The sequence below is a fragment of the Equus przewalskii genome, chromosome 26 (assembly GCF_037783145.1).
Source record: "Equus przewalskii isolate Varuska chromosome 26, EquPr2, whole genome shotgun sequence".
In the NCBI taxonomy this organism is placed as follows: domain Eukaryota; kingdom Metazoa; phylum Chordata; class Mammalia; order Perissodactyla; family Equidae; genus Equus; species Equus przewalskii.
In genome coordinates, this window is record NC_091856.1 from 5,018,052 (window position 1) to 5,035,528 (window position 17,477).

A 17,477-nucleotide genomic window follows, 5' to 3' on the forward strand; every position below is an offset into this window, starting at 1 on the left:
CTGAGCCCCTCGGTGAGACACTGTTTCAGCAAGTTACTGAAGCTCTTTGTTTTCTTAACTAAAAAAGAGGACTAAAAATAGTACCTCTCTCACAAACTTACAGGATTCCATACTGTACAGGGTGGGGTACACCACCTGCTCCACAGCCTCTCTCTCCTGTCTCTTCTTCCCTCTCCGTCACTCTGTTCTAGCCTGCTCCTCCCCTCCTTGAACACGCAGGCATGGTGCTGCCTCAGGGCTCTTGCACTGGCTGTTCCCTCCACCTGAATGGCTCTTTCCCCAGAAATCAGCCCAGCTCACTCCCTCACCTCCTTCTAGGCTTTGCCCAAAAGTCAACCTCTCAATGATGCCCCATCACCCTATTTAAAACTGCAACCCCTCCTTCCATTCCCCTCACACACCCAAAGGTCCTCCTTCGTTTCACTTGCTCTATCCCAGCGATCACCATCTGTTTCACCTGTTTACTGTCTGTCTTTTTGTCCTATTAGGTTGTAAGCTCCTTTAGGACAGACTTTTTTGGTCTGTTTTGTTTACTGTCAAGACCCCACCCCCATCACCTAGAAAATACCTCGCACTTTGTAGGTACTTCATGAAGGAATGGATGAACGACTAAGGGGACGGATGGAAAGCGCTTGGGACTGACTCAGGCACGTGGTCCGTCCCAGCAAATGTCAGCTGTTATCATTATTATCACTGATTCTTCAAGGGGAGGCTCCCATGTCCTTCCTCCTTGACTTCTCCAAGCTTATAATCACACGTTGCTGGTCCCCGCCGCACCCTGCCCATCTCTCAATGATGGTGGGGAGCACACCGCTCTCTAATTACATCTTTTACCATTTAGGCCGAACCAAGTGAAATTGCCATTTCTTGCCAGTCGAAAACAGTCAGATATTGACCATTTCACGTAGTTTAACCTACTCTGCTTCCCAGGGCAGCCTGCAGAGCCCAGAAGGCACCTCAAGGCCTAGTACACAGCAGGTGCCCAATAAATGTTGGTCTACAGAAGTGAAGTCACCTACTCCTGGCTCTTCAACTAGGTGTGATCGCAAAGCACCTCCAGCCTGTTCTGAAGGGGCGAGGCACGGACCATAGACTTAAATAATAATTACAAGATCTTGCTGAATTATTTTCTGTTTCTCCTGAAGAATCTCTGTCCCCTGATACTTGGTAAAGAAGATAAAAACAAAAACACGCTATGCTCTAAAATAATCCAGGTTCCTCCACTTGGAAATAATAAAGGTCTAGGGCTGAAGGAGGCCCCTCCCAGGGGAAGAAGGCTGGCCTCTCACCTCTAAGGGGATTCCTTTAACGCCGAGAGGGAGGCTGGAACGCCCTCTGGTCATCCCTGTGTCCACCGCTCCTTCCAGTAAAGGCTTCAGCTGCAGAGATTTGCTAAGTCTAGAAAGGTGGGTTGTCAGAGCTGAAGAAATTCAGCAATCACTGACTCTACCCCATTTCGCAGATGGGGAAAATGAGGTACAGAGAGGGGAAGGGACTGACGTGAGGTCACACAGTGGGGTAGAGGGAGAGTTCACCTGGAACCTGCGTCCGCTGACTCCCTTCCTCTGACCACACTGCTTCCACGCTGGCCAGCCTCCAGCAAGGGACGCTTTCGTGCCACTAATTTTAAGCTGCACTTTTCAAAGGAAATGCTTAGTAAGCCTCAGGTACTTCTCCCCAAGAGCTTCTCCACTATAAGACAACTTCTTATAAACACCAGCACTCCACTCGTCTCTCTCTAATTACTTCCTTAGGGTAAGCCTCACGGTAGAAGGCCAGGGGCAAAGGACAGGTAGGCTCATTTTCACAGACTTTTGCAACAAGCTACGGATCGCCCTGCAAAATTAAACGCACCAGACAACCCCGATAGCTTTGCCAGCACAGAGGGTGATCCTTTGATATGGATTTTTGCTAATTTTATAGGAATAAACCCAGACTGCTTTCATTCACTATACGGTATGTGTTTTCAAACACACACACACACACACACACACACACACACACACACTCTGGTCTTGGCATCAGCATCCCTGGGCTCAGTTGCTGGTTTGCTGTGACCTCTGACAAGTCACGTCCCCTCTGGGGACAGGGGAGGCCTATCTGTAAAATGAGGGGTTGGATGAGATGATGTCTTAAGATCCCTTTCAGCCTGGACATTCCATAATTCCAGGGTGCATTTTCAAATTATTAGCAGGGCAGGATAATGTTTAAGAACCAGAATCTGCCATGCCCTAAATCGCGCCCAAGGGCTCAGACTAGCCGAGCAGGCAGGCGGGTCGGATGAGACATCATAGAGACGATGAAGGCTCAGGGAGCACCTACGCCTGTGTGTCGGAGCTGCCCCGGTGCCAGCTTGTATACTGAGCCTGCTTTTACGAGGGGATAATAACACTCATCTGTGGTCCACTCCAAGTTCTGGGCAGCTTCCACTACAGCTAGAAGGCAAGTCACAGCCACTCGACTTCCGCGCTAGAATCCCAGACGCACAGTAGTCCCCCCCAGCAGTGCACATCCAGCCTCTGCTCGCCACCTCCGACGACACAGAGCTCGCCACTGCCCAGGAGCTCCCTCCCTTCTTAAGCTGGAAGGAGGCTCCTGGGCCAGGGCAGGTCATGAGGGGGACAAGAGAGACCAAAAGGCCCAGATTCGATTCTCAGAAGCCAGGCCCACCATCAGGGCTGGCTGCAGGGGAGGACAGGGCAGAGGCTCCGGGGCAGGAAGGCTGGAGAGGGTGCCTCTGGTCCTCCTACCCCCCAAGACCTCCAAGGCAGCTGCCAACCCCAGGGTGCGCAGGGGGAGCAGGAAGCATGGCAACACGCCGGATGGGGGAGGAAGGTGGGTTCTGAACCAGCCCCGCCTGACCACTGCCTGCCCTGTGGCAGCCCCCGCAGCCCCCTGTCCTGCCTCTGCTCCCTGTGGCTCTGGCAGGAGAAACGGTGGAGCCTGGGGCTGTCCAGCCGGGAGGAGGCGGCAGATTTAGGGACCAGACAATGGCCCCAGGAGAGGAGGGGTCAGATGTTGTCTATGCACCCAGAGCAGCCCCAGCAGATTCCAGCTCTGTTTATAGCTGGTGAGGTCCCCGTCACATGGGGCGTGCAATGGGGCAGCAAGACCTTCCAGAGGGGATCTTACTGAGGGGCTAGGGCAGATGCCAGGGGTCTTCTCTACCCAGAGAGTCTGGAGCCACAGTCCATCAGACACGCGCTCTGTCTCAGACCCAACCGCACACAGACACGGCTCTCTGGGCACTGCAGCCTCTCTGGGGTCCACACACGGATGTGAGCCAGCTGCATCCCACCAGGCTGGAACACAGAGCTGGGCGCCAGCAGCCGGCCAGGCAGGGAAGGGCAAGAGGCCATCCCATACCGTTCCCTAAATCCAGGCTGCCTGCATGGATCCGGTCCACACAAGTCTGCGCTGAGGGGCCCACCACCTCCAAACAAGAGCTCCCGCAGACCCAGACCGCGAGGCAGACTTGGTGGGCAGAGTCTGACCGCCCCATCCTGCACGCCCAGGCCGGCTCGACAGGGACCTGGGGGTGTCCCCAGCTTCCCATTTCCCGTACCGGCCCAGCAAGTCACCCAGCTAAGAGGGGGAAAGTCACAACACGGTTCCCGCAGGGCACACACCCGCCCCCGACCCCCCCGCCCCAGGAGGCCTGTCGGGACCTGCTTGCCACACCCAGGGTGAGCGGCCCTCACTGCGGGTGGACTGTGCAGACAGTGCCCATCCGGGTCCCGAGACGTCGGGAGCCTGGAGCTTGGGGCGGCCCCTCCCAACAGCCCCGAGAGGAAGGGGCCACCACCGCGCCCGCTCTCCCGATGGGGAAACTGAGGCCGGGAGAGGAGCAGTGCTTTGTGCAAGGTCACGCGGAGGGGCTGGAGGCCAGGTCCCCCGCGCCCCGCCGGGTCCCCGCGGCGCGCCGAGCCCCAGCATCCCTCCCCGGGCGCTGCAGCCGGCGGCGCAGAGCGCACACACGGCGCGGACCGGTAAGGCGCGGCGGCGGCGCGTGGCCGCCCTACCTTGATGACGGCCGCGCAGGTGGCGGTGGCGGCGGCGGCGGCGTCCAGCTCCGGCTCCGCGCTCCTCGCCGCCCGCCGAGTCCCCGCGCCCAGCGCCGCCGCCTCCCCGGCAGCCGGCGGGCGGGGCCGGTGGGCGGGCCAGGGGCCCGGCGCAAGCCCCGCCCGCGCGCCCCGCCCGCGCGCCCCGCCAGTGCGCGGGGGCCACCCCGCCTTGCCCACGCCCCCGGCCGCGCCGCTGGCCCCGGGGCTGCTCTCGGGGCGCGCACACGCGCACGGCACCGGCGCGCGCACGCCGCGGGGATGGGGCTGGCTGCCCGGCGACCGCGCGGCGGCTGGGGACCGCCGGACCCGCCTGCCTTGGCGGCCCGCCGTTCCCTCGCTGCGTGGCATCGGACGAGGGACTCGACCTCCCGGAGGCTCAGTTTCCCCCTGGGTGAAATGGAAACAGTAACCGGGTCCGCTTCCAAGGGTTGTTTGAGCGTTAGACGAGAAGATGTCATTTACCGGCCCGGCCAAGTGCCCACGCGGAGCCGCCGCGGGAGGCGCGCTCGGAAGCCGGCTGGCGGAGCAATTCCGGGGGCGGCCTGGCGCCCGGAGGAGCGGGGCGGGAGGCCGCGGGAGCGCGGGGAGGCCGCCCTTCGCTCGGCAGCCGGGAGGGGGCGCTGCTGCCCAGTCTCGCCGGCTCGAGGGCCTGCGCACCCTAGGCGATGCGGAGGAGATGGGGGGGCGTTTTCATACACCACCGCCCGACGCTTACCGAGCAGGCACTGTTCCAGGCACCTTAAATGCATTGCCTCACTGTCCCGTCACACAAGCCTATGAGGTTCACTATTGCTAATCTATTTTACACACAAGGAGGCTAAGGTACAGAGAGGTTAAGTACCTCGCTTAAGATCACACAGCTAGTAATTCACCCACAGGCAGTGTGGCTCATAGCCACTTCACCACACTGCCTCTCTCTAGAAGAGCTCTTTGTTGTGTTCAGTTGCGTATCTTCGGGGCCTAGAACACTGCCTGGCACGCAGTAGGCACTCTATATTTGTTGAGTGAATAACAGAGCCTACTATGTACTACTTTACATCTATTGTTTTATTTAATCCTAATGACCCTTTTACTTAGCCACTACTATTACCCCCACTTTACAGATAAGGAAATTAAGACTTAGAGTGGCTATGAATTTGGGGACTTTTGATGATCTCCATAGAATGAACAGCCAGGGCCAACACTGCGACTCAGTGTTCACTGCTCATTGGGCCATTCCCCTGCTCACAGGCCCCCTGGCTCCCTGGGTCCAAAGCCCAGTCCCTGGGTCCGGCCCTCAAAACCTCTGCCCTGGGGCCGGGACCCAGGCTTCCTGGAGGGACTGCTCAGGAGGCCGGCTGAATGCTGCTCCCGCAGCAGCATGAAAGAGCTTGGTATTTGATGTTTCAGAAAAGCATATGGAGAAATCAGAGCGCTGTGGGAGTTCCTCACCCTCACGGTTCTATACTGGCTTTATTTTTAACTACCCCTGGGGGTAGGCAGCCGAACCTTCCCAAGGCTAGGGCATCTGTCTGTCTTCATTCACGGGGGGCTGAGCCAGCATCTCTGGTGCATCCCCCACCCCCTTGTGCTCTCACACCTCTGGGCCTTTGCTCACACCGTCCCCTCCACCAGGAACTCTCTCCCGCATCATCATCTCCCCATCTTAGCCGACTCATCCTCCCTTCCAGGCCCAGCACCCACTCCCCTCCCCAGGAAGCCTCCCAGTTGCCCTGTGGCTGTGCCCCCCCAGCCCTGTCTCTGCATTTTCTCCTCTGTGCCATGATGGTAGGTGGCTGTGACTGTGCTTAGGGAAGGGCTGGTTTGACGGGGACCTCTCTGGGGGCTGTGGGCATAAGGACCGAAGGGCCAGAGGGGAGGCCACTGGAGGCCTCTGTGATAGACACAGCCTGGGACCCTCCTGGAGATGCTGTGTGTGTGTGGGTGTGGGGGGGTCCTTATTCTCCTGCCCCTTCCCTCCTCCAACACTCGTCCATTTGAGGAGGGCTACCCCTGACCATCTGAATTCACACATGGGGAAACTGAGGCCAGAGCGGGAATGACCTGCCCAGGGGCCCCCAGCTAGAAAACCACACAATAGGTCTGGCCCCAAAGTTGGGCCCACCTGCCAGCACCTTCTATTGGGTCTTATTGTTGATTGGGATGGGCCAGGAAACCAGCAGCTTCCTTCCCCATGTCAACATAGCCAGCTTTGTTTAATCCGCCGTGTGTGTGTGTGTGTGTGTGTGTGTGTGTGTGTGTGTGTGTGTGCATGGCAAATTCTCCATCGATCTGCCCAACATGGAGCTTTCTGTACCACACGGCCCTGTGCCCATGGGACACTGAGCTGAGAAATAATGAGGGGACAGCAGCCCCGGGGGTGAGGCTCTGAGTGCGGGGGAGAGGAGCCCTGCACACAGCATTCTGTAAAAGCGTGCAGCCCCCACTCTGGGGCGGGGGAGCCCCTTCCTCCTCCTTGGAGGAGTCCCTTTATTCCTCGGGAGATTGCCCCGGGGGTTCCTGAGTAAGTCTTTTCCCTCCCCTACAGAATGCAGTGTGGACCTCAGCTTGGAGAGGGGTGCTTCGAGCTAGCCGGCCCATCCCCTGGGGTAGGAAGGTGGGGCTGCAAGGGATCAGATCCTCCAACCTGGAAGGCAGCCGCCCCAGGGGAAGGGGGCGACAGCTGTGCTGCGGGGCTAGGAACCTGACACCGGGGTGGGCCCCAACGCCTTCAGGAAGAGCAGGGGGAGGGTGGGCAAACTCCCTGGAGCAGCAGCAGCCACAGACCCCCTCAGGTGTGACCGCCCCCACCAGTCCCTGCTGCAGCTTCCCACTTCCCTTTGCCTGGAGCTTTCCCCAGGGCCAGGCACTGCTCGGCACTGCTCGCTCAAGGCCGTAGCCCTTTCCGCTGGGCCTTCAGGGAGGGGCCGCCCTGGTTTTGCAGGCAGGGCCTCTGGGCTTGAGCGTGGCTTCACCTCTCAGCAATTGCGTAACTGGGCCACCCTGTTACCCTTCCTGGGCCTTCTCCTGGTCTGGTGGCTGAGCCTGGCCCGGAGTGAGCAGGTGGTGGGGACAGGCAGCTTTCACTGCTGGCTCCAGCCCCAGCCCATCTCAGGCTCAAGCAGGCCCAGCATCAGTATTTTTAAAAATCTCTTCAGGTGCTCCCGCGGGGCAGCCAGGTGGGGACCAGGTTACACAGGGCGGGGTCACCGGCAGAGCCCCGTCCCTCCGAGTGGGCAGCAGGCCATATAGTCTCCCAGCTCTGGGCAGGGCTTCTCTTCCCTCTGCCTGCGGGGGCAGGGGGAATGGGGGGAAGGTGGAGGAGAGCGGCAGAAAAGCAGGGAGGGAAGATGAGGGAAGGAGGAAGCAGAAGGAAGAGGTGGGAGGGGCAGGGAGGGGAGCGTGCAGAGGAGGGTGCCATTTACCTGGCAGCCCCCATCAGATCTGGGACTGTTTTATTTTTTTCTGCTTTGCCCCTCAAATGCCCCCAGCACATAGCTGTATATTTTTGTTGTAAGTCCTCCTAGTTGTGGCATGTGGGACGCCACCTCAGCATGGCCTGGCGAGCGGTGCCATGTCCGCGCCCAGGATCTGAACCAGTGAAACCCTGGGCCGCGGAAGCAGAGCATGCGAACTTAACCACTCGGCCACGGGGCCGGCCCATTTTATTTTTGGCTGAGGAGGAAATCTGCATTCAAGGCTGGAGTCTGAGGGACCAGCTGAGCCAGTGGGTCCTGGAGCCTTGGGCTTTCCTAGGCCTCAGGGCCCCCGGTGATGTTTTCTTCATAAAAATGCCACTCTCTGCCCAGGCTCAGCCGCGGCATCAGCCCCTTTAACTCCCCTGGGAGCTGCAGCCAGGCCCCCCAGGCTCCCCCACCTTCACAGGTGCTGTCTGGTGGTGGAAGCCCTCAGCCGATGAAGACAACTTTGCACAAACGAGCAAGGCGGTCAAGGGGCCCCTCCCCAGGGCCGGCAGCCCAGGCGACTGCAGGGGAGAGGACCCTGCGTGGGGCCGTGGAGGGTACGCGATTGGGGGACTGGGGGTCTGTGGTGCTGACCCCTCAAGTTCGCACCTGTGGGTGACAGAGGGCCTGCGCCTGGTCCCATGCTGGGCGTGGCCTCCTCCCCCAGCCCTGGACAGGAGCCTCAGATCAGAGCTGGAGATGCCCATGTGGTAACCCCACCCCGCGCCCTCACACTGGACACTTCCGAGCTCAAGGCTGTAGCAGCAGGGCAGTCGCTTGCTGAGAAACAGCTGCCAAAACCACACCTGCGGCCTTCACTTCCCTGGGTCCAGGGGGCTGGGGGAAGCCTCGTCTGCTGAGGAAGGGCCTGGAAGCGGCCAGCACTGAAACCAAGTTTTGGGTCCTCTTGGTGGACAGGGGTTTCCCCTGCGGACCCCCCGTCCCCCCTGCCACAGTGGGCTGTGAGCAGAAAGGACAGCACAGGTGCAAGGCCAGGACATAGGCCTCGGTGCCCAGCCAGCATCAAGGAGGCACCGTGGCCCAGAAAGGCAGCGCCCTCAGTGCGCAGGGCCCCAGCTCCTGGGGAGGCAGCAGGGGACGGGCCGGCGGGACGTGCACGGAACAGCAGTCTGGCACGTCCAGCTGGGAGGGCCCAGTGGCGGGACACTGAACGGCCGGTTACTGAGAAGCGTTTAAGTTCCACAGCTTGTAAACTATTTCCAGTATTCACACAGTTTTACACAGATGACACTGGGAGAAGGGTCAGAGTTAGCCTGTAAAGAGAGCACTTTGCTCGTCTGTGTGCTTCGGGGAGGACGCGGGAGAGGGGGGCATCCTGGGTTCGCCCTGAGCAGATAGTGTGCCAGTGGAGAGACTGAGGCCCAGAGCTGCGAAGGGGCTTGCCGGGCATCCCCTGGTGCCAGGGCTCCACAGCTGTCCTCCTGGAGGCCTGCCAGTCAGGGGCGAGAAGGGGCTCTGTGGAGGGCGGGCCGGGTCAGGCCTCCCCGTCCAGCTCGTCCTCGCTGGCGCAGGCCTCGGGCACCGCTGGGAGCCGGGACGCCTGGGTCTCCAAGTAGGCGGCCTTGAGTTGCTCCAGCTCCTGCAGCTCGGCCTCCAGCCGCTCCCCATGCGCCGTCCGCAGCTGCCGCAGCTGCTTCATAGGAAACGGGTTCATGTCGTTGAAGGCGATGCTCATCAGCTTCCTGGGGGAGAGCATGGTCAGGGCGGAGCCCAGGGCCCCAGTGGGCCATACCCCAGGCAGTCCCAGGCACCTGCATTCCTTCTGCCCCTGTGGCTGAGGTCCTGGGCCTGCCTCAGGGAGCTCTCCTTCCAGGGAGGAAGCAGTGAAGAAGAAGAAGAAGGTTTCCACCCAGAGTGATATGTACTGAGGCAGGAGGAAGCTTAGAGGTATGGGAGCTCTATACCGCTAAAGAAAGGCTGTCAGGGAAGGCTTCCTGGAGGAGACAAAGCATGCGCTGAATGTTGAAGGAGTAGAAGCTGGCCAGGCAAAGATGGTGGAGGTGGAGGTGGGAAGGAGGCATTCTAAGTAGAAGAAACTGCAAGGCCAAAAGCGCAGAGATGGGTATTGTCCTAGGAACTCAAATAATTCTGTTTGGCAGGATCAAGGGCATGGGTGCTGGGGGCACGAAAAGGTGGGCAAGAAATGAAATTGCGTGGAGACCTCGAACGCCGTGTTAAGGGGCAGACAGACCACTGAGGCAGTGGAACGTCCCTAAAGACTTCTAAGCTGTACTGGAGCATCAGTGTCACTAACAAACCTGCACTTGGTGACCCGAGCCTCCCCCGCTGTGTCCTGGGGGGCGGGTGTGGGCGGTGGGGTGGGGGAGGGGCAGGGCGCGCTCTCACCGGCTGTCGCAAATGGTCTTGGTGAAGAAGCGCAGGTACTGGCAGATCTCCAGGCCATCCTGCAGCCTCAGGATCTCCTCCTCGTTGTACTTGAAAATGGCCAGGGCATAGCGGAACACCACCTGGGGGGCAGCGAGGGCTCAGCTAGGGCCTGGGGGCCAGGGCAGGTGAGCCCCAGAGGGAGAGAACCCATGGGCCCGGCAGAGTGGGAGTCCCCAGACAGGCTGCAGAGGTGGAAGGCTAGGAGGCAACGTGTGTGTGGGAGGCCGAGGCGCAGGCTGGAAACCTCAAGGGGAGGACAGCCTGCAGTTTGAGGGTTGACATGGAGTCCTGGCTCTATGCTGACTTGTCCCAGGACCCTGGGGCTAGGCCAGGGGCAGAGCTGGGAGCAGACCCGAGAGCCAGCCTTGTGATGCAGGGCTCAGTCCAAACAGGAGGAAGAAACCGAGGGGCCAGGTGACTGAGGGGCAACGGAGGGAACAGGGACGTGCCCCTGGGTCATGCTCATCCTTCTCCCAGGGAGAGGAGTCCCCCCAACCTCAGCATGCATCTTTGGAGGCAGAGACCCCGCCTCCCTCAGGAGGGCAAAGCACTGTGGTCTCCAGGCCGTGCTCCCAGGAGACGTGCTCGAGAGCCCTGCCCTCCCCTCTCCACAGCCAGCACCCTCCGGCTCCCCGACAGCGCCCTACCTTGGTGCCCTCATACAGGAAGGCGTCCCAGACCTGGAGGAGGATGCTGCTGATGAGACTGTCTGCGAAGACCACGAGGAACCAGTTGAAGGTGATGAAGGAGAGGTCCACGCGGTGCTGCCCCAGGTGGGCCATCAGCCTGGGTAGTTTCTCCGAGAGGAGGTCCTGGAGCACCCGCTGGTCTACCTAGAAGCCGAGAGAGAGCCGTCAGCTGCTGCCCCAGGGGAGGGGCTGCCTCCCTCCTAGCCCACCCCTTCACACTGGCCGTCCACACATGATCCTAGAGTGGGGCACAGAGTGCCCCGCAGAGCTTGCGCGCAGCCTGGCTGGGAGAAGGTACAGCGCATGTCACTCCACGGCTCTGGGGCTGGAGCGCAGGCTTGATGCGGAGGTCTCCGTGGGCTGTTACATCCTCGGCCAGTGGAGTTTTGGTCCCCTGCCCCCCAGGCCTCAAATCACGCAGGAGCTCAGGCTTGTACGGCTGACACCATGCTCACTTGTCTACACCCCCTTTGGACCTGATGCACAACACACAGACCCTCAGTGTTTTGTCTGGGGTGAGGTCCTGGGGGCCAGTGTCGGGAGAAGCCGCATTGTCCCGCCACATTGGACATGAAGGAACCTCCCTAAAGGGGGATGCTGCTGGGCGATGGCTGCCAATGCCCTCTGGGTGTGATCACTGTCATGCCTCTGTCCCTGTTTCGCTCGACCGACCGGCTGATTACTGCCAGCACAGGCGCCTTCCCCGGCTCCACAGCTCAGCTCCGTGTGGTCTGCCCCCACCGCTGTGACAGCACGTGTTCGTCTCCTGTCTTCCTTTCCCGGTTCTGCTGGTTTCTCAGCCTCCGCGTCTATCTAAGTCCCCTCCGGGCTTTAGCCGGCGGCTGTGGCCGACAGCCTCCCACTTCCTTCCTCTCCCAGAACTGCAGGCGGCCGTGGAGGCCAAGTGTCCAGCTCCAACCCTAGGACACTCAACCAGCCTAAGATGCCACTGTGCCTCTGAGGGCTTTACGGATGGGCTGGTATGATGTCTGAGATTCACTGCAAAATCTTCAAAGCATGAGGGGGCGGGAGCACAGATGCAGCAGTACTGGTCTCCCTGTGTCGGTAATTATTGAAACTGGGTGACAGATATGTGAAGGTCCATTATCCTATTTTCTCTATCTTTTTTGTACATTTGAAAATTTTTTTCAATTTTTAAGGAATAGATTTTTAAAAAATTTTTCCTTCTTCTCCCCAAAGCCCCCCAGTACACAGTTGTATATTCCAGTTGCAGGTCCTTCTAGTTGTGGCATGTGGGACGCTGTCTCAGCGTGGCCTGATGAGTGGTGCCATGTCCACGCCCAGGATCCGAACTGGAGAAACCCCGGGCCACCAAAGCGGAGCGCGTGAACTTAACCACTCGGCCACGGGGCGGCCCCCAAATTTTTTATACTAAAGAAACAAAACCACCACAACACTGCTTATACAACCCACCTCAATTTTAGAGCTGTTCAAACATGAAAATAAGATAAGATACGGAACGTTCCCAGCCTGTCCTGTGACTGGGGGCCGTGCGATACAGTGCTGACCCACAGGCCTGAGGGGGACCGCGGGGCTGGGGAAGGCCGTTTCAACGGCAGCCAGCTCCTGCCTGTCACCCTCTGATTCTTCTAGCCTGGGCCAGGGCCCAGTGCCAGAGAGGGTGCAGCCACCTTGTGACCACGAGGTGATGAGCAGGAGGAGGAAAGCCGCGTGCCAGAGATGGCAGAGCAGGGAGCTGGAAGGAGCCTTTGCTTTCTCAGTATCTGAGGAAAATAATCCCCACTGAAGCCGCTGTTAGGTTGGGCCTCCCTTCCATGCAGCCAAACACCATCTTGCCTGATTCACCCCCTATTTCCTGATGACTCCTAGTCATGACCTGCAGCCCTGACCTCTGTCCTCAGCCCCACACCTGACTACCCACTGTCTCCTGACCTCCCCACCCAGGTGTGCGTCCCAGGGGGCGGAATCAGCGCTGGGCGATCACAGTAGGAGAGGAGGAGGGCAGCATGAGGGTGCAGGCAATGGCCTGGTGGGTCTGGGGTGGGAAGTAAGAAGTTCCCTCTGGGTGGCCTCTCTCCATGAAGTAGCAGGAACAGGACAAGGGGTGAGGAGAGAGAAGCCGGACGCTGGGGGTCGAGGAGTGAAACGGTTCCCAGGAAGGAGCTGTTAGTCCCATTCCAAAGCGGGCAAGTTTGGGGTTCAGAGAGGTGATGCCACTTGCCAGGGCCAACACAGCTGGCTACCAGCGGGTCGGCTGTGAAGCCAGCTCTGCCTGACCCAGGGCTGGCCTGTGGTCAGAGGGCAGGCAGGAGGTACGGAGGTAGCGTGCTTCCCAGCAGAAAGACGGGCGGGTGTGAAGAGCCATCGCCACCTCCCATCCTCCCAGCCCCGCCTTCCGCCCTACCTGACCTTCCATCTGGAACTCTGGACCAGCAAACAGGAAGTGACTAGATTTTCTTCTCCCCCCCTGCCCAGGAACTCGGCTGTTTCTAATGACATCACGTCAGCAGGGGAATAACAAGTCTACCCTGTGGGCAGGGCCTCGACAGTTCTCAGGGCCGTCCGTCAGCTCACTAGAGGGTCACAGGTGTCCCAGAGCCGGGTTTCTGGCCATTGTACGGAGGGGGAAATGGAGGCTGGGAGAGTCCTGACTTTCCCGAGACTCACCGGCTTGTAGGAACAACACAGGGGCACTGACCCGCGTGGCCCCCCAGTCTCCTGCCTGTGCGGCTCACCTGGGACGACGTCAGTGTCTTGCTGTAGTAATCAGCTGGCATGATGGACTCCACGATGGCCACTAGGCACCAGAAGGCACTCTCCTCCTCATCCAGGACCAGCAGAGCGATGGCCGCCAGCCTGGAGTGGGAGGGAAGGAGGCCGGGAGTGAAGTCACAGCCAGGCAGCCAGGGAGCCACGGGGCGGGCCGGGGGGCGCTTTTGAAGAAGCACCGTTCCCTCGACTTCTCCCATCCTCCCAGGCAGAGCTCGTCCAACAACAATCCAAGAATACATCCCCAAAACGCACTGGTCTCTTAAGACGCTAGGTGAACACCAGCTCCCGATTCACAGATGTCTGCGGAACGCTCTCTCCTCTGGCCCCTTTAAAGGCGTATGAACAACCCCATGTGACCCTCTGACCCAGGGCCGGCCAGGGCACTGTCCACCCTCAGCGGGATGCCGCGATCAGCCTGACACCCTGGACAGACTCCAAGAGCACACTGCATCATCCAGAGACCTATGCTTCCCTGGGCTCTACCAGATGGGGCTCACGACCTCCAACCTCTTCTGAGACTCACGCTTTTTTTACAAACAGGGTCAATTCTCAAAAGAAAAAATAAATCCCTTTTCTCTCCAGCAGACTGGGAAGGAATTTCTCTCCATTCTGGCTAAAAGACTTGTGCGAACGCTCCTGAGTCTGAGCTGAGTAGAGGGAGAGAATAGTTACAGGTCTCCTGGACATGGGGGTGGGGGGCGTTCAGAGGCCACTTAGTTCAGGATAGCAACTGTGACACACTGGCCACCACTCTCTTTGTCTATGCCCAGGGCAGACAGAACGAATTGATCATGGCACTCTTTCCCACAGGGTCTGAAGGCCACCTCAGAAACCCTTCCAAGGCTCCAGGCAGCTAGCTGCCCCCTGCTCCTCATCCCAGGTCACTGCAGAGACGGGAAAACCCAGGCGTGGGAAGCAAAAGTGACTGCTCCAACTCCCCAAGTCAGTTGGTGGTAGAGTGGAAACATACCCCAGGACTCCCTGCACCCAGCTTGGTGTTCTCTCCCACAACCCCATTCCACTGGAGCCCAGCAGGTGCTCCGTCCAGGAGCTGGCTGTCGGCATCGGCTGAGATTTCTGCACACATTAAAAGGTCAGTGATTTGGTGGGTGAGCCTATTGCTAATGTTCAGTGATTTGTACTGTTTTTTATTTTTGTTCTCATTTTTGGACTCAATCATCAACCAGAAGGATAGAGCTTCTGTGTCAAAAGCGAGGTTTAACCCTGCTGAGAAGATTCCACCCATGGAAGGCCCCGAGCAAGACCTGGGACCTTTGGGAGTGGGCACCACTGTTCTGAGTCCCAATAATGCCCCCGGGGACAAGGCTATGACATGAGCTCTGAATCCAGGAATGCTCTTAATATGCTTGGTGGGGGCACTCAGGACCCCTCCTCCTCGTGGAGAAGCCCAAAGAGGCTTGTTTGGACTTCCATGAGCCTTGTTTCCAAATCATACTGTTCTCAGCCACCCAAAGACTAGTCTCCTTGAGGATCCCAGACCACAGGCTCTTATTTACGGCAACAGGAAGCTGCATTGGCCTGTGCCTCTGATTTGGGGCTTAGCTCCTGAGGGACAGATCTGGGAAGCTGTCTTGCCCTCGGCCAGCCTCTGTTTCCTGCCCTCGACGTGTGCCGGCCACTCCTCCCCGACTCCCTGGCAGGTCTCCCTTCCTCTCCATGGGCCTTACCTGTCGGTGTCTGGAAATGTGTTAGGGCCAGTGAAAATTTTAGATGTGTATTCCTCAGGGCTTGTTCACTCTTTTGAGTGTTCGATGCTACAGAAATAATGGTACCAACATAACAATATCTGTGGCAGCATTCTCACAACAATCAAAAAAACTTAAACACTTTATGATGCATCTAGACAATGAAAGCTGAGCCGCCATTAAAAAGAGTGCACCCGAGAGGAGAAACACACATGCACACAAAGCCTCGCCCAGGACGCTCACTGTGTTATTCACAACAGGTGGACACAACCCAAAGGCCCGTCAACTGATGAATCAACATACGGTGCATTCATTCAACGGACGCTGCTCAGTAAGCAAAGAAACAAAATACAGGAACCTCAAACATAACGCCAAGTGAAAGAAGCTCGATGCAAAAGACCACGTGTCATATGACTGCATTTGTATGAAATGTCCACCCGAAGTACATTCACAGGGACATAGAGCAGAGCAGTGGCTGCCCAGGGCTGGTGTCAGAAGGGAGAGTGACTGCAGACGGGCACAAGGTTTCTTTTAGGGGTGATGGAAATGCTCTGCAATTGGAATGTGGTGATGACTATGCAACGTGTGAATTTACTACTGACCGTTGAGTTGTACACTTAAAATGGGCAAAAAAGAAAAAACAAATCAGTGATGAGAGGCTGCTGGTACCCTCTAGGGCCTACCAACTGCTCAGGGCTGCAGCCAGACACCAACTTAGGGCATTCAGGGCCCAAGTGGGTCTGCAGAGGAGGGAGTGTGGGCATGGGGGAAAGAAAAAACTACTTTTTCTTTGCTGAGGAAGAGTGGCCCTGAGCTAGCACCTGTGCCAATATTCCTTTATTTTGTATGTGGGTCGCTGCCACAGTGTGGCTGATGAGGGATCTGGGTCTGCGCCCAGGATCCCAACCTGGGCCGCTGAAGTGGAGTGTACCTAACTTAACCACGAGGCCACGGGGCCAGTCCCAGAACAAACTACTTGTAAAGCACTCCACTTGTATTTTAAAGAGCACTGGCTGGGGCCGGCCCAGTGGCGCATCGGTTAAGTGCGCACGTTCTACTTTGGGAGCCCGGGGTTCGCCGGTTCAGATCCCGGGTGCGGACGTGGCACCACTTGGCACGCCATGCTGTGGTAGGCGTCCTACATATAAAAGTAGAGGAAGATGGGCACGGATGTTAGCTCAGGGCCAGTCTTCCTCAGCGAAAAAAGGAGGATTGGCAGCAATTAACTCAGAGCTAATCTTCCTCAAAAAATAAATAAATAAATAAAGGGCAATGGCTTTAAATGTTCGCCTCACTTTGCACTCAGTCATTACCGCGACACCAGTCGCCCTCTGAACAGGCTGCATGCGTTGCTCAGAAGCAGGCTCGATCCTCGAGGCACCACGCGCAGTTCTGGCGGCCGCCACGAGACGACAGCACCCAGACAAGGGACCCGGGCTGCAGGGCCTCGGGAAGAACAGCCTGCACTCTGCGCGTGTGAACAGGCTTCTGTCACAAACAGCTTCTGTTTTAAGCAATAGTCTGACGATCTACCTGAGTATAAATTATCGATAAAAGAGCATTCGGAGGAAGCAGTAAGGAAATCCCGCCTGGTGTCTCCCCCTCAGCCTCAGCTGCTCCTACACACCTTGCGGCAGCCTTTGCTGCCTTTTCCAGACAGGGAGAAGCTTCTTTCCTTCTAAGAGGCCCATCTCAAGACCCCCTCCTGCTGTAGGATTTTCCCTCTGCCCCTTCAGCACAGATTAGACTCTGAAGCCGTATGTGGCTAACCGCATTCCTGCTCTCAAAAAAGGTTCTATCTGATCAGGGAAAAAGGTTTTCAGGTACCCCCAGCGCACTGTCTGCCACGTTCCCACCCCGAGTGAGGGCAGGTCGGGGGAGGAGCAGGTTGGGGGCGGGAGACCAGGGTCACGTTCCTCACGCGTGCTGGGGCGCCGGGCAGGTTCCTGAGCTCCTCGGACCCTCTCCTGTCTCCCGGGGCACTGGGGCAGCAATGCCCACCCCACAGGGCTTCATGTGGATTAGACGACATGGGTAGGTACAGCACCTGGCAGCCAGGAGGCCCTCAGTAAGTCTCAGTTCCTGCCTGGCCTTTGCATGAAATGTAAAAATCATTATTCTCACACTAACGCCCAGCTTCCAGTTCCTTTCAAAGCTCTTCTTAAAGAGGCTTTGCAAGTTTTGTCCTTCTGGATTTTAACATGTTCAAACAAACAAGAAGTGCACAGGCTTTTGCTCAGGTGCCAAATGAATGAATGAAGCAATGAATGAATGAATGAATGAATGAATGTCTACAGACATCCCCACAGCAGATGTTCAGGGCAGCATGAAATCCAAGCATGTCTTCTCAGGAGGCCTGGACTAAATGGCATTATCGTTGGGGTGTCACTCGGAATTCACAGGAATTGTACA

The 17,477-nt window shown here is 58.1% G+C and overlaps 2 protein-coding genes across 13 annotated transcripts in view; both read right to left on the reverse strand.

The window, feature by feature from the left end:
* Nucleotides 1-4,777, reverse strand: part of CORO2A (coronin 2A) — a 53,502-nt gene extending 48,725 nt beyond the window's left edge. The window contains exon 1 of one of the 2 annotated variants that reach the window (XM_070595773.1): nucleotides 4,527-4,777. The gene's annotated coding sequence lies outside the window, so the exon portion shown is untranslated. Of the gene's footprint in view, nucleotides 1-4,022; nucleotides 4,207-4,526 lie in introns of those variants that run through there. The other variant, XM_008518991.2, reaches the window with a different exon arrangement.
* A 2,901-nt stretch (nucleotides 4,778-7,678) lies between these two features.
* The window catches only part of TBC1D2 (TBC1 domain family member 2), a 48,586-nt gene continuing 38,787 nt past the window's right edge, over nucleotides 7,679-17,477 (reverse strand). For 8 of the 11 annotated variants that reach the window (XM_070595763.1, XM_070595766.1, XM_070595762.1 and 5 more), the window contains 4 exons: nucleotides 13,323-13,443; nucleotides 10,564-10,749; nucleotides 9,875-9,996; nucleotides 7,679-9,210 (listed from right to left, as the gene is read on the reverse strand). In XM_070595763.1, the coding sequence (XP_070451864.1) occupies nucleotides 9,003-9,210; nucleotides 9,875-9,996; nucleotides 10,564-10,749; nucleotides 13,323-13,443 (637 nt within the window). In that variant the 3' untranslated portion in view covers nucleotides 7,679-9,002. Of the gene's footprint in view, nucleotides 9,211-9,279; nucleotides 9,463-9,874; nucleotides 9,997-10,563; nucleotides 10,750-13,322; nucleotides 13,444-16,692; nucleotides 17,113-17,477 lie in introns of those variants that run through there. The other 3 variants (XM_070595765.1, XM_070595764.1, XM_070595767.1) reach the window with 3 other exon arrangements.